The sequence below is a fragment of the Antechinus flavipes genome, chromosome 4 (assembly GCF_016432865.1).
Source record: "Antechinus flavipes isolate AdamAnt ecotype Samford, QLD, Australia chromosome 4, AdamAnt_v2, whole genome shotgun sequence".
Lineage (NCBI taxonomy): Eukaryota > Metazoa > Chordata > Mammalia > Dasyuromorphia > Dasyuridae > Antechinus > Antechinus flavipes.
Genome location: NC_067401.1, coordinates 350,756,435 through 350,771,094, shown reverse-complemented (window position 1 = coordinate 350,771,094; position 14,660 = coordinate 350,756,435). Strand labels below are relative to the sequence as shown.

Genomic DNA, 14,660 nt, shown 5'->3' with positions numbered 1-14,660 from the left:
AGCCATTTAGCTGCCCCTATAACTTGAGTTTTCAAGGAGAGGCTTGATGGCCATTTCCTGAAGCTGTAATTCTGGTCCAGTCAGGACTTCTAAAAATGTCCTTGCCATTCTGAGATATTGTCATTCAGATCCTTGCCACTGCTCATTGCTGCTTTCTAACTGACTCACAATAAAAATTATAGCATCTCATATGTGCATGGTGCTTTAAGGTTTATGAAGTACTTTATATGCATTATTTTATTTCCTGAGAAGTTATGATTTTGTGCTGAATACTTACTAGACTTGGCTTCTTGTGAGAGCCCTATGTATTATTTATTTATTCAATTTTCCAAAATAATGTCATGCAATAGAATGACATTTTAGAGCTCTTATTAAGAAACCTATTTCACATATGCTGACAAACTAAAGAGGTGGAGTCTAATTTTAAAATTTTTCTACTTTTAAATTACTATTTTAATATTGAGATAAAATATAACCCAACAATTTAAAGTCAAATGGCATGAAGCAAAATGATGATGTGCCTCTAGGAAATAATGGTATTAATCATATTTCTCAATATGCTTCTTTTACTTACTAAGTAAAAGATGTATCATCAACAGATGATTTTGCCTGGATCTTTGTGTTTGTCATTGCTGATATGCAAACTCCAGAAGCTTCAGGCTTTTAACTTCCATGAATACTAAGAATGTTTATATGTACAGAAGATACTTTATATGTCAGTCATGATGATACAATACCTGGCAAGCTTTTCCACATCCTCCACTGTCTCAGGTAAGGCAATACCCTTTGTTTCAGGCAAGAGCATGACAAGACCTCCACAGACTGATGCAAGAATACCTAGGGAATAGTAATGAAAGACATTATCAGTATCAGGATTGCACAAGTTTAACTTAATTTTCGATTCTCAGAAAAAGTGGGTTTCTAGAAAGGATTAGCAAAATTTGCAAATAATTGAAACAAACAAAAATTTCACAGGAAATAAAATAATATATATATGCATATATATATGGAGAGAGAGAGAGGTGTGTGTGAAATTTCCCACTGGATGAATAATTTGTTCTAGAACTGATGTCTCTTTAACAGGGTGGAATATTTTACATAAGTTACCTTGACAATACCACATAAAGATGATTTATTCATGCCAGGCCATATACTTGAGCTATATTTCCAGAGATGATATTTAAATGCCATAGAAAAAAAAGGAACATGAAGTGAGGGAGCTTGTGTTTAGACAAAGAGGCACACCTGAGAAGGAAGAATTTGGGTGACTGCTCTTTATGGTTTTCATTGGATTAGAGCCTGTCCTATATATGGCATTTTGTTAGCTTTGGGGTTTTTACTAATGCTCAGGGCTCTTCTCTTTATTGGTGGAAACAGACTGAGGTAACATCTGATAATTCTAGGGGAAAAATACATAGGACCACAAATGTGATTTGTGTATTAAGACCCAAGACTGAATCTGCAAATCTATTAGATCATTGGTTCTGAACTATATAAATCAGAAAATTTTGGTTCAGAGAAATTAATTTGACTGAGATCACACAGCTAATAAATAACAGCATCTCTCTGGATTAAAAACTAGATCTTCTGATACCAAGTCTAAGAGTGTTTCCACAATAAAAAGTTGCCTCATTTATTCTAGTCTGTTATCAGTGGTATCTTGCTTTTCCCTTTAGCTCAGGAATTAATATGGACTTTTGGTAAAAATACATAAATAAAATGGTTAGGAGGAATCTTTTATGTAATCTTTGAATTGAGTTCTGTTGATCAGTTGAACACCTGAGATTATTTTTGTAAAATGGTATTTCTATTAGATTGGAATTTGGCCTGGATGACCTCTGGATACTTAATGATTCTCAGATTTCTATCATATTCTTCAACAGTAGGTTTCTGAGATTAGGTGAAACCAAAAACAAGCTACATTTATGAGGCTGATTAAGTACTCAATTTCCTTTTGGCTAACTCTATTTACTGTAAGCTGTTAAGAGATGCCCTATTTATCAGAGCTAAGATCCAGAAAACAAAGTGTATGATAATCTTGTCATAACAATCTTTTGTGCTTACCTTCTAGATGATTAAAGAAAAATCCCAGAATTGGGATTTATGATTTCACTATTTCACCGGGGATTCTGGCTTGAGAACCAGAGTTATAGCTAACATGCTACCGCAGAAAGTGATCAGTCAAATCTCCTGATATTCTGAACAATTCCCATGCTTGTAACTGCTAAGTGAACTGAGTCAGGTGCCGCATTCCTGTTCCTATCGCACTAATTCTGGTTCTGTACCCCACCAAAAAAATCACAAGACTCAAAGACTCTTAAGACTTGAGACAATTACAAGGTCTAACAATTCCAGTAACTTGGAGACTCTTTCTATAGGACCCAAGAATGCCTGTGTTGTACCCAAAATGCCTGCATGTATAGGTCTGCTATGGGGATTGTTTACTCAAGACCTAAGAATGACTGTATTAGGTCCCAACTTTTTGTGGTTTTCATGCTAAAAAACCCTACTTGTGCCATGACCCATAAACTCAGGAGAATTTCTCCTTGCAGACTTCTGTTTGATTCCTAACTCTTCTGTTTCTAATCTGCTCTGTTCAGCTTTGACCACCCATAAATTAGAGGCCAGTTCTGGTCTGGTTGACAGTACTCAAAATTAGATTATATCTTCTTGAGCAGACACAAATCTAATAATGAAATACATGTATCCTATAAGATTGACTAGACTGTAATTCGGGAGAGAGGTCAGAGCTGAAGATAAAGACTTGGGAAATATCTGCATAGAAGCAAAAATTGAAGTTATGAGAATGGATAAATTACCAAAGGAAGGAAGATAGTAAGAAAAAAGGTACTGACAACAGAACTTTGGGGATATGCTTACATTTAAAGACTAGAAGGAGACAATGGGTTAAAGAGAAAGAGAAGTTATCACAAAGAATTGGAATAGTAGGGTCCAGGAAGTCAAAGGACAAAAGTTTGAAAAAGTAGGGATGATCAACATTGTCAAATGCTACAGATTTCGTTAAGGATTAACACTTGGTGACTAGGAGATAATTTTTGATAATTGAGAGAGCAGTTTCAGCCTTTACTATTTACTTTAATATATTTCTCTCAAATCAAACATTAGGTCAATGATTGGGTATGACAAGTAGAGGCAGCAACTGCCTGATTTTCATTTTTCTAAAAGATTTATTATGAACTTAATAAGTACCAGAAAACATGAAAATTTTCATGTCCAAAGAACAGAGGATTTTATATATGAAACAAGATTTTCTACTTCATGTGGTCTGGTTTTAAAATGTATAGATTTTCTTTTTACTTTTTTCTTTCTTTGATTCTTTTTTTATTTGAGTCTTCTCAAAATCATATTGTACATAATTGCATACATATAAAATATATTGGATTGCTTACCATCTCAGAGAGGAAGGGAGAGCATCAGAGAAGAAGGGATAGAGTTTGGAAATCAAATCTTTAAAAAATGCCAAAAACTGTTTTAACATCTAATTGGGAAATTTTTTTTAAAGAGGTATCAGTTCTGTCCTCCAATACTAGCATTTTATAGGAATCCCACTTTGGTTTTGCTTCAGAAATCTTTTAAAAATAAGTAATTAACAAATTAAACAGAATCTTGTAGGAGATCTGTATTTATGGGTCAACATTTTACAGTATTATAGCTGACTCCTCAAAAATAGAGTACTCAAAGGCAAAAGATCTCACCAGTCACAATTTTAAAAGTCAATCTAGAGTTCTATTAATAATAATAGCTGACATTTGAATGGCACCTTGAGACTTGTAAAGCATTTTATATTTTGTCTAATTCAATCCTCCAGAAGATAAAAAGCACAATTATTTTTATTTCCATGGAAACTGAAATGCAAAAAGGTTAAAATATTTGATGTTGGTCACATAAGTAAAAAATGTTAAAGGCAAAATTTGAACGGAATCTGCTTGAGCCCAAATTCAATATTCCATCCATTATGTCAAGTAAACTCTCCCGTGAAAACAACATATTTAAAAGATACATATTAAATTCTTACCAAAAATGATAAGAGGTAGTTCTAGCCAGATGGCTGATAGCCGGAACAGCAGGAATGGAGCTACAATACCACCAAAATCACACAAACCTGAACACAATGAAACACCAAAGTTTCTGAAAAGGAAAAATATATTTTTTTCTTTAATGATCCAGGAAAATTATTGTTCCATCTTTACTAATTTGGCCCAATATTTTAGTCTTATCAAGAAATTATAATTTGTTGATTAAACTAATAAATTACAATTTTTAAACACCAATAAATCAATCTGGTTAACAAATGAGATGATGGTGACTTTATAGATAACATGTGAAATTTAAAAGCAATGCTAAGGCAATAAATTTTTGAAATCTTAAAGATGCCATGTGGTAGCAATAAATGTAAATACAAAACTTTATTTTTATATTTTGGGTATAAGTACAATATGGAGAAAATATGGTTAAATAGCATTTTATCAAAAAAAATTCTGTACTGCTAGCTTAATATTAATTAATAATGTGACATGACAATAAAAAAAGTACATGAAATCTTGGGCTATAATCACAGGTATAACTTGTAGAAGCAAGGAGGTAATCATCACACCATATTTTGCCCTCATAAGACCACAGCTAGATAACTGTATTCAGTTTTCTGCAGCAAAGTTTTGTCATGCTTCAAATGCCTCTCTTTTATTCAATATCTATCTTTTTTCAGTGATGGTTAGGCTCAGGTTTGCAGGGCATAGCACTTTGAGTAAAATCTTGATCTTCTTTGATTTTCAGAACACATTCCATTTCCTTTTTCTATTTCTGCTGGGAGCAAAGCAGTCTTGTGTTATTCATATTTCTTTTTATTTATACTTGGTAGACTTTTCTAGGTTACTTACAGTCTTTATGGTTTGTCATTAGAATTGTTAAATATAAACACTATATGTTCTATAGTTTACAGCATAGTATTTTTCTGGTGTAGATAATCTGTAGATTCTTTTAGTTGGCAGGGGTTTTTGTATTAAGAGGTTCTGGGCAATTTTCTAGTTTCTGGTTTCTAGATTCTAGTGTTGACTTGCGTTCTTAAGGATTTATAATCCTTAAATTCTCTTTATATATTCTGTCCAAATCAATTTGTTTTGCTTATACAGAGATCTTTTAATATTATTCCCTCTTTTAAACTTTGCTTCTTTCAGGTTGTTCTTCACTTTCATGTATTTGCATTCTCAACTAATTGTTCCTCTTTTATTTCTTTGGAGAGATGTAGCACCATGAATAAAAATTTTCTATTTTGCCAATTATTTCTATTATATAGGTACACAATCTTTCACATTTCTTATTTCTTTCTTACATGATTCAGTCCTGTTATGGTTATATAATCTCTTGGGAATTCATAGGACCTTCTTTCTTAACAGGTGTTGACTTTTTTTTTTTTTTTTTTTGCCTTGCAATATTTATTCAAAGATGTTTGGATTCATTTATAAGTCCTGGTGTCTGTCTTCTCTTTTGTTATTAATATTATCTCTGTTGATTTGTCTTTTTGCTTTCTTGGTTTTTAACTGAATTTTCTCCTTTCTTAGATCTTTGGAAATTTCATTTTTCCCCTTTAATTTACTTGTTTCTTATTTTCTGACTCCTTCCTCTTTTATGGCCAAACCCTCAAGTACTAGACTCTAGCATCCTCCCATGCTGTGAATCAGTTTTCATCACCCTCAGTCCTTAACTGAGGAGCTGAGTGGATTTAAGAGTTCAGAAGTGGATTCTTAGATTCCAAACCCTTTCATTCTGTCCTTATACAATCCCACACATAGGCAGACACCTTGCCACAACCTCTCTGTTCTTAGTTCTCTGATTGAGCACTGCTATAAAATAGTATAATGTTGCCTCAGATAGAGTAACATTTGGGAATGCTTCTAGAGGGGGACAATCAGAATGATGAAAAGCCATGGAACACAAGAGCTGGAAGGAAATAAGAATATTCAGCTTGAATAAAAAACTTGTAGAACCTGATTAACTGTCTACAAATATCTGAAAAAAATTGTTATTTTGAAGAGGGATTAGGTTGAAGGAAGACCCGAGAAAAAAAGTAGAAGCTTTCAAGAGTCACATTTAGGTTTAATGGAAGGGAAAGTTTCCTGATAATTAGAGCTATCTGAAACTGGAATGGCTGCATCAGGAAGGCAATGATGTCCTCCTCATTGGAGATCTTCAAACACAGGTTAGATGACTACTCATTAGATACATTGTACTAGGAATTTTACTTTTGATACAAGTTGGATTAAATGGAAGCAGGAGGGCTCCAACAACTCTTAAATTCAGCAAGTAATTGATATTGTATATATATATATGTGTGTGTGTGTGTGTGTGTGTGTGTGTGTGTGTGTGTGTCATTGTAGCAAAAACTATAGCACTGCTACAAATAGAACACTCTCTTTCCTGTTGTTCACTACCCTGTTCAATGTGAGAGATTGTGCTTTTATCATGATACTATTATTAGATTATTGCAAGCAAGGCATGAGCATGAGAATTTTACAGTAGCAGGGACAGACTTTCACTGAACCATAAATGTTACTTTATTCAGCTTATGACCAACAGCACATATTTGCAAGACAACTGGTTAGGATTAAAAAGACAGCATAGGTCTAGTTCCTATTTCTGTATAAAAGATAGATATTCTACCATATGGCATATTCTACTATATGGTATATTAGACTGGGCCTGAATTCGATCTCTGACATTAATGTGATCAAATCACTGTTTTCTGTTTCTTTATATGTGATGTAGGGATAACAGAACTTAACTTTTACTACCTCACAGAATTGTATTTTGTTGACTTTAAAGTTTTACAGAAATGAATTATCATTATTATTGTGCCTGAGTATAAGTGTAACAGTCTCAGAATTTTTATGTGTGTAAAAAATTGAATATATTTTAAATTTCATTTTAGCAACTGATTGACACACTCAGGTTTAAGGGCAAAATTTCCCAGGAAGTGGGAGCCCCATTATCACCAGTAGGGGGCATATTCCTCCATTTGTACCCTGGTTCTCTTCTTCAGCTCTATTACCCAAAATCTGAGTGGGCTGCTTACACATCTAAAGATGATAGGAGTCATCAACTCTGTTCCTTCTGATGTTATGAAGGACCATGTGGCTTTATCATCTGCCTTGGCCATCCTCCAGGTCTTATCATCTGCCCTATGTCTATATACTATAGATCCCACTGTGATAGACAAAAGATACAGAGCAAAATTTAAGATTCCTTTCAGGTCTAATTTTTTAAAAAATTCTGTTAATACAGAGATGATCTCTGATTTTTAAAAGAACTGGACACATGATTTCATAATTAATTCCTAGTAAGGAACTCTTCAATGCAGGGCAGCAATTGTCTTTCAATTTTTGGTCTTAGAGGATTCATTGTGAGCATTAAGATGTTAAATTACATGGTCACATAGTCATATATGTGAGAAGTGGGACTTGAGATCATTGTGATTCTAAAACCTGTTCTCCATTGATTATGCAATATTGCCTTTTGTCCTTTGATGATGGTGATGATAATGACAAGCATTTTTATATATAATGGATATTTTGATTTACAAAGTACTTTAAATTTTTTATCTCATTTGGGCCTCACAAAATTTCTTAGACACTACAGAAATTACAAGTTACATTTTACAGATGAGGAAACAGGCTCAGATAACCTAAATTACTTTCTCATGATCACAGGAAGAAAAGGAGTAAGTATTTATATCGTGCCTACTAAGTGCCAGATACTGGGCTAAATGCTTTTATAAATATTTCTTCATTATTTGCACATGTTTAACTTATATTGGATTGCTTGCTGTCTTGAGGAAAAGGAAGAGGGGAAGAAGGGAGAAAATTTTGGAATGCAAGATTTTGCAGAGGTGAATGTTGAAAACTATCTTTGTATGTATTTGGGAAAATAAAATAATATAAAAAATATTATCCATACCTGGAGAAATAACTGATTGTATCTGAATACAGATTAAAGCATACTTTTTAAAAATTTTATTTTTCTTGAGGGTTTTTTTTTTTTATTGTATAGCTGAAGAAATTGAAGAAGCCTTGGGAAGATCTACAAAGGTCACACAAACTACCCTCTGATTCTAGAGAGAACATTTTTTCTCCTGTATCTCATTAGGTACTAGCATTAGGAGCTAAAAACCCATGACTCTTTTAAGATGGAGTAGGGTGGTTTAATGACAGAGCAATGGGCTTAGAGTCAGGAAGTCATGAATTCAAATTGTACCTTGGATGTTTACTTGGATATGTGATCCTAAGCAAGCCACTTGATCTTTCCTAACCTCAGTTTCTTCATCTGCCAAGTGGGAATAATAATAGCTCCTATTTAGCAGAGTTGTTGTAAAGATCAAATGAGATAACATATACAAAGTACTTAAATTTAAAGTGACTATAAACTTCAGCTATTATGTGTTATTTCTACTATAGCATTGCTATTTTTTCTAAAGCTATGGAACTATATGAAGATATTTACATTTATGCTAAATGTCTCCAAACTTCAAATTTCAGTGCTTTTTATATACTACGTCTTCTTCCTTTAGAGGTCATTAAAAAATAGACATCTGCCTCTCTGAGTTGTCAGGGCTGGGGACATTGTTAATGTCTCCATTCTATGTTGTCAGGAGCAGAAATGTAATGTAAAGGAATGTACCAGTCTTTCCCAGATTGAGAGTGCCTGTAACTAAATAAAAATAAAATAAGGATAAATTAACTTTGAGTGAGGACCTGAAGGTTTTTTCTATGTATAAAGAATATGGGCTATGGGATAACTATTTTGGTTGCTGAGAGAAATTTTTTTCTCCTCAAGTTCTTGACTATATTACAACTCATTGAGGATCTTAGATAAGTGACTTCTGAATTAGTGAGATGTGACTTCAATAATAACATATCTGTAGAGTCCTTTTGTAATCTCTAAAATGCTTACACTTACATTACTAAAATTAGTCTTTTATTAGACTATTTTAAGTAAATGTGCAGTGTTACTTGCCAAAAATACCATTTGCCATTTAGTTGAAACTTCTTTCTCAAGAACTCAAGTCCAGTAAGTGGAAGAGCTGGGGATAGAAAGCCGGATCATTTGATTCACAATCTGAAGTTCTTTGATGAGATCTCTTAGCCAAATTATTTAAGCAATCGGTATTTATTGCAGACTATACCAAGTCATTTGGCATGTAGGTTATCTATCTGAATAGCCATGTTTTAGCCCTGTTTCCTCCTGGTCAGAGCTGTTGATGTCCATTACTGGAAAGCTAATATATCAGTAAGAAAAATTATAAAAAATTTAATCCTTCTCATCTATAATTATCTTCCCATTAAAAAACACAGTGCAAAAACAGTCTATTTTTCATCACTTGCAGCAAATAGAAAATGAGGTAACAAATGATGTTCTTAAGTCTTACCAGTCAGGAATCAAACAGGTATTTAATTCAATTTACATGATGACAAAATTAGTACAAATTGAAATGAATAAATATTTGCAATGATAACCAGACTATTCTCTAAACATGCCAGAAAAACTTTAACTTTAGTTGAATGAGACCCTTTAATAGACTAAGTTATATGCCAGTACCCTAAGGCAGAAAGTATATCCATCATTCATTTCAAAGACATCATGTATGAAACTGATAAAACAGAGACTGTGGGTCACATAAACTTTGTTGATGCAAATTCTAGGTTATGTGTTTCTAGACTATTACCCGGAAACTAGGCATGGGCTAACAGATTACTGAGCTAACTAGCTTTTTTCAAAAGGTTAAATTCCATTTTGAAAGATCACAAACATAAAATTAGAAACGAAAAACTGGGAGTTACACAATATAATTACCTTAATGTTGTTGGATACAATTCTGAATTCACCAAATAAACAATTTCAAAGGCCATGGTAATCCCCAGTCTTCCTATAGTAGCTACTGAAGTTCTCAACCATGGTATCCCTAGAAATACAGAGAGAAAAGTTAGGGATTTAATGTAATTACTAGCTAACCATAAAATGCATTTGCTTGGTCCTTCTCACAACCTTGTAATTTTTGATCAAACAATAGCCAACATATACTGTATATATCCCATGCATATATATGCATGTATACATAGTATATATGTGTATATAATACATACTATGTATACATGCATATATATGCATGGGACATTATATGTATGTATATATGTATATGTACATACACAGATATAAATTTAATGGGATAAATACCTCCATAACATTCTTCCCTCCTACTGCAGATGACATTGCAGAATAGAGCTATAATAAACAGCAGAATAAAGCAGGCAAAGTCTGTCTTGGCTGTCTTTCTTTTTCAGTTCCTAAAGGTATTCATGTTGTTCTTCACATAGAATCTTCAAAATAAGATTCTGGCTGTTGTCATTCCAACTTTACATTGTGCTTTTCTTTTACTTTTTTCTGCTCTGCTTTTCCCTTCATTTCATTTCAATACCACCTAGATGGATTGTCTAACAAAACTAGAGTTGAAAGTACTCTTAGAGTTTAAGCCCAGAGAGTTTCTCTGTCTCCCTACACACACACACACACACACACCACACACACACACACACACACACACACACACACCACATGCACGCACACGCACACACACGCAACTTTTCAGATCACTAGAGAAATATCCTTTGGAGGGGTACTCTATCTGTATTTTGAATAACTAACAAAAACTGCCTCACATGTTCCAGAACATTAAAAAAACAAAACAAAACAACTAGTTAACCCACTGAATTCCAGACAGGGAAAATGTATAGGTTGTAGTTTCAGATATTTTTCAGTCAGGCCTTGCTCTTCATGACCTCATTTGAGGTTTTCTTGGCAAAGATACTGGAATGAATTGCTATTTCCTTCTCTTGCTCATTTTACAGATAAAGAAATGGAGAAAAACTGGGTTAAATGTCCCCCCCCCCCAGGGTTAAAAGGCTATCTGAGGCCAGATGAAGATGAGTGTTCTGATTCTAGGCCTGGCATTTTATCCACTGTCCAACTAGCTGCCCTCTGTAGGTAGCTAAATCAGTGAAATAAATTTGGCAACATAAAGAAATCATACTCCTTTTCCACCACTCCCAAAGTGTCATTTATTCAAGAAATATTTATTAAATAACTCATGTTCAGGGCATTGTGTTGAGTGCTATTAAGTATATTAGGTTAGATGAATAAGACTTAATCCTGCCCTCCAAAAGCTAATAATTTCCAAAAGTTTTCTCAACATTTTAGCTACTTCTCTATGATCCCATATTTATAGAACAGTCTAGACAAATGATTTTTTATAAATTGATGATTTATTAATGAGTACTGCTACTGTTATTCTTCCCCATTTATTCAGCAATATAAATTTTGCTAAGTCCTGGGGGGAGGAGGAGAGGGAAAGGTACAGCTATTATTGGTAGTCAGAGCAGTATAATGGAAAGCCAATTGGAACTGGCTTCAGAAGATTCTTCACTTAACTAGCTCTATGGCTCTGGTCAAAGTTTTCTGAGCTATAAATCTAAAATGGTTCAGATGAATACTGTGTATTATCAATTATACATCCTATACACATAATTATGCAATATGTGCATTCATCAATTATACAAAAATGGAAAATAATACTTGCATGCAACAGTGATAGAACACTGGTAGGAAAATACTTTTCTAATTTTAAAGCCCTTTATAAATATGGTTTATAAAAATGACAAAGGATAGAGTGCACAGTAATATGTTCTGAGGCATACAGTTTTCACCAAAAAATAAAAATGGCAGAACAAAAAATATATCTGTTTTGAAAAGAAAATTTCAATACCTTCATTCATTGAGACATTAACTTTTGAAATCTGAAAAAAATTTAGTCATTTAGGGCAATGCATTTTACGCCCAAAGAAATGGGCATTCTCCTCTCTCTGAAATAATTTTGTATTTACTTTGTATAGGTTTTTAGTTCATATATCTATGTACATGTTGTGTCTTCCAAATAAAACAAAAGCTACTTAAGCAGGGGCCATTTTGCTTTTGTCTGTTGCTTATTGGATGAATGAATAGATATTAGGGGAGAATCTATTTCAATGAAATCAAATTCATCCTTTTGGTAAATATTCAACAAATGAGGAGGGAAAATCCTGTAAATCACTAAAAGTAACAATCTAGATGGGAGAAACAACTAAAAGAGCGCATTACTTTAATTCAAGTAAATGGTTTTGAGTAACAGCATATATTTTCATTATAAAATCACTGATTATTTATCTATATCTGTTTCCCCCAGATAAACTCTTGAATAAACAGTTAAAGCAGAGAGGAACATGAGAACAGAATTGACGCTTGCTAGTTTGCCATCTGTTCCAGCACCGAACAGTTGTAAACATGTGTCTTATTCATGCTTTAGTGTTGCATTAAAGCCAAGTAGAAGGATGAAGAATCTAGTCCAATCCATTCCTTCAATGAGCAGGTGGTGCCCAGAGCCAGGTGCAAGATAATGAAGGCTGGATATTGTTGCCAAAGCTCCCTACATCATGCCCAAATTTCACAATCTCTGCCAGCTTTATGCCATTCAGGAGTGAAGACTAACTGCTAAAGGGAAATAATTTTACTACCCAGGTTTGAAACTTAAATTCCTTCTTTATTTCTCTAAATAAATTTAATTTGCAAGGGGAATCCAGTTGAAATGTACAATGGTAATACAGGTACAAGATTAAATCTGTATCTGTTGCTTGTGGTACAACAATATCCAGATTCATAAGACCCAAATTCAGATCCTACCTCTGCACTCAATATCTGTGCAATTTTGGGTAAGTTACTTCCCTTCTGGTTCTTATCTTCCTTATTTTTAAAACAGAGGTGGGGTGAGGGAAGAAGAAAAGTGGGAGAGAAAAATCTTTCAATTCTGATCATATGATCTTAGCCATTTTAATATCTTCTTCTGTGAAGTAATTTCTTTAGAAGTAACTGGTAAATGTTAGGAAGTAGTAGGTTCCCTCTTATTAGAGTCCTTTAAGCCAAAGTTCAAAGTCTATTTTGCAAGTATATCATAGTGGGAATTCTTTTATATGGATGAGTTGTCCTAGATGGCTAGTGATGTCCCTTAAAATGATTCTGTGCAACTTTTAAATGTATGGACTTGCATGTGAGCACACAGAAATAAGCACAAACACAATTCCAAAAGTCAGTGACCATTTGTTGAGCATGAACTACATAGATTCTCCCTATATTAGTATTAAGAATACAAAAATGAAAAATGAGATTAGTCCTTCTCCTCAAAAATTTTCTAACTTAGAGGCATTTCTCCTTTCATTCCCCATGAAGAATTTACTTGGATATTTCTCTTCCTTTTGTCAGAGTTTAATTTTTACTTTCACAACTGCCTCCAGATTTTGTATAGAATTACATAATTATGGAATTGTGGAATGTTGGAGAGATGGAAGAGATCTTAAAATATGGAATATTAAAAATCAGATGGGATCTTCAAAGCCCTCAGAGTGAAAATGGGAAACCTTGAGCAGCCATGGCAGTCACCACATCAGTCCTGAAGAATTTAGTGCTTGGGTTGGAAAAGATTGTTGTGTTCACATTAAGCTGTTTTGAAAAGTGTGATGTCCAAGTAGAAATTGAAATTTGTCCAGGTATTTCAATTATTAGAAATTAATTGATCAAAAGAAAAAACATATGTAAAGGACAATAAAAATACTAGCTATATTCTTATCATTATTAAAATGAATGTAGAAATGAAAATGACCCCAGTTTTGTAATTAATTTGAAAGTGACATCTGCTATTGAATGTAAAAGAAAGTCAGGTAGAGTGTACATCACAGAAGTACACAGTATTAGCAGAAGAGGTTTCCTCTTTGGGAATTTCTTAACACTGATAAAATCACAGGTCTGGAATTCCCTTCCCTCCAAATTAAATATTTAAATCAGAAACCAGCATAATCTTACAAAAAAGTTAATGAAGATGCCTAATGTATACATTTTATTTTGCTTCTGATATTTTTTAAAATAGAAAATAGAAGTAAATTAGTGCTGGTTTTAGAGTTACCTTAAACTGGGTATTCAAATGATAAAATATTACAAATAAAAACAATTCTTTATTTTTTGAAATTTTAATCAAGTCTCAGGAATATAGATTAATGCAAAACAACAACAACAACCCAAAACCCCCAAACTATCCTATTTGGAGCTAGAATACAGGAAGAAAAAAATTTTTATAGATGCTTATAACCTTTTTTGATCTCAAATATTTGGTTTATTGGAATGAAAATTGGCTAATGAGTTTTCTTCTGAAGATACTATTGGAGCTGAGTCTGTCAAAAGGCTACTCAATACTAAAGCACTGTTATATCATCCAGCTTCCTGATGTTTGCCCTGCTGCTACTCTGATTCCTACTTCTGGAGTTCTCATGTATTAGTGATGATTATCATGTGGCCTGCTCTAATTGGCCCTACCCGTGCTTTATATTCCCCCATTGCACCTTGGACACCTGCTTGTCCTTCATCTGCTCTTTTGTTACACTTGTATTTCTTTGACAAAGGCCAGGAATCTAAGACAGGACTGAACCCACTTTGTAATTTCATTGGGTTCACATTTTCCCTATAATAAGGAAATGATTAATCTCTCTCTCTCTCTCTCTCTCTCTCTCTCTCTC

The 14,660-nt window shown here is 33.5% G+C and overlaps 1 protein-coding gene across 1 annotated transcript in view; it reads right to left on the bottom strand.

Annotated features, from left to right (window-relative positions):
- The window catches only part of SLC22A3 (solute carrier family 22 member 3), a 118,598-nt gene that overhangs the window by 2,449 nt on the left and 101,489 nt on the right, over positions 1-14,660 (bottom strand). Inside the window, exons 8-10 of the mRNA XM_051998057.1 lie at positions 9,865-9,973; positions 4,037-4,149; positions 738-837 (exon numbers count right to left, since the gene is read on the bottom strand). Coding sequence (XP_051854017.1) covers positions 738-837; positions 4,037-4,149; positions 9,865-9,973 — 322 coding nt within the window. The remainder of the gene's footprint in view (positions 1-737; positions 838-4,036; positions 4,150-9,864; positions 9,974-14,660) is intronic.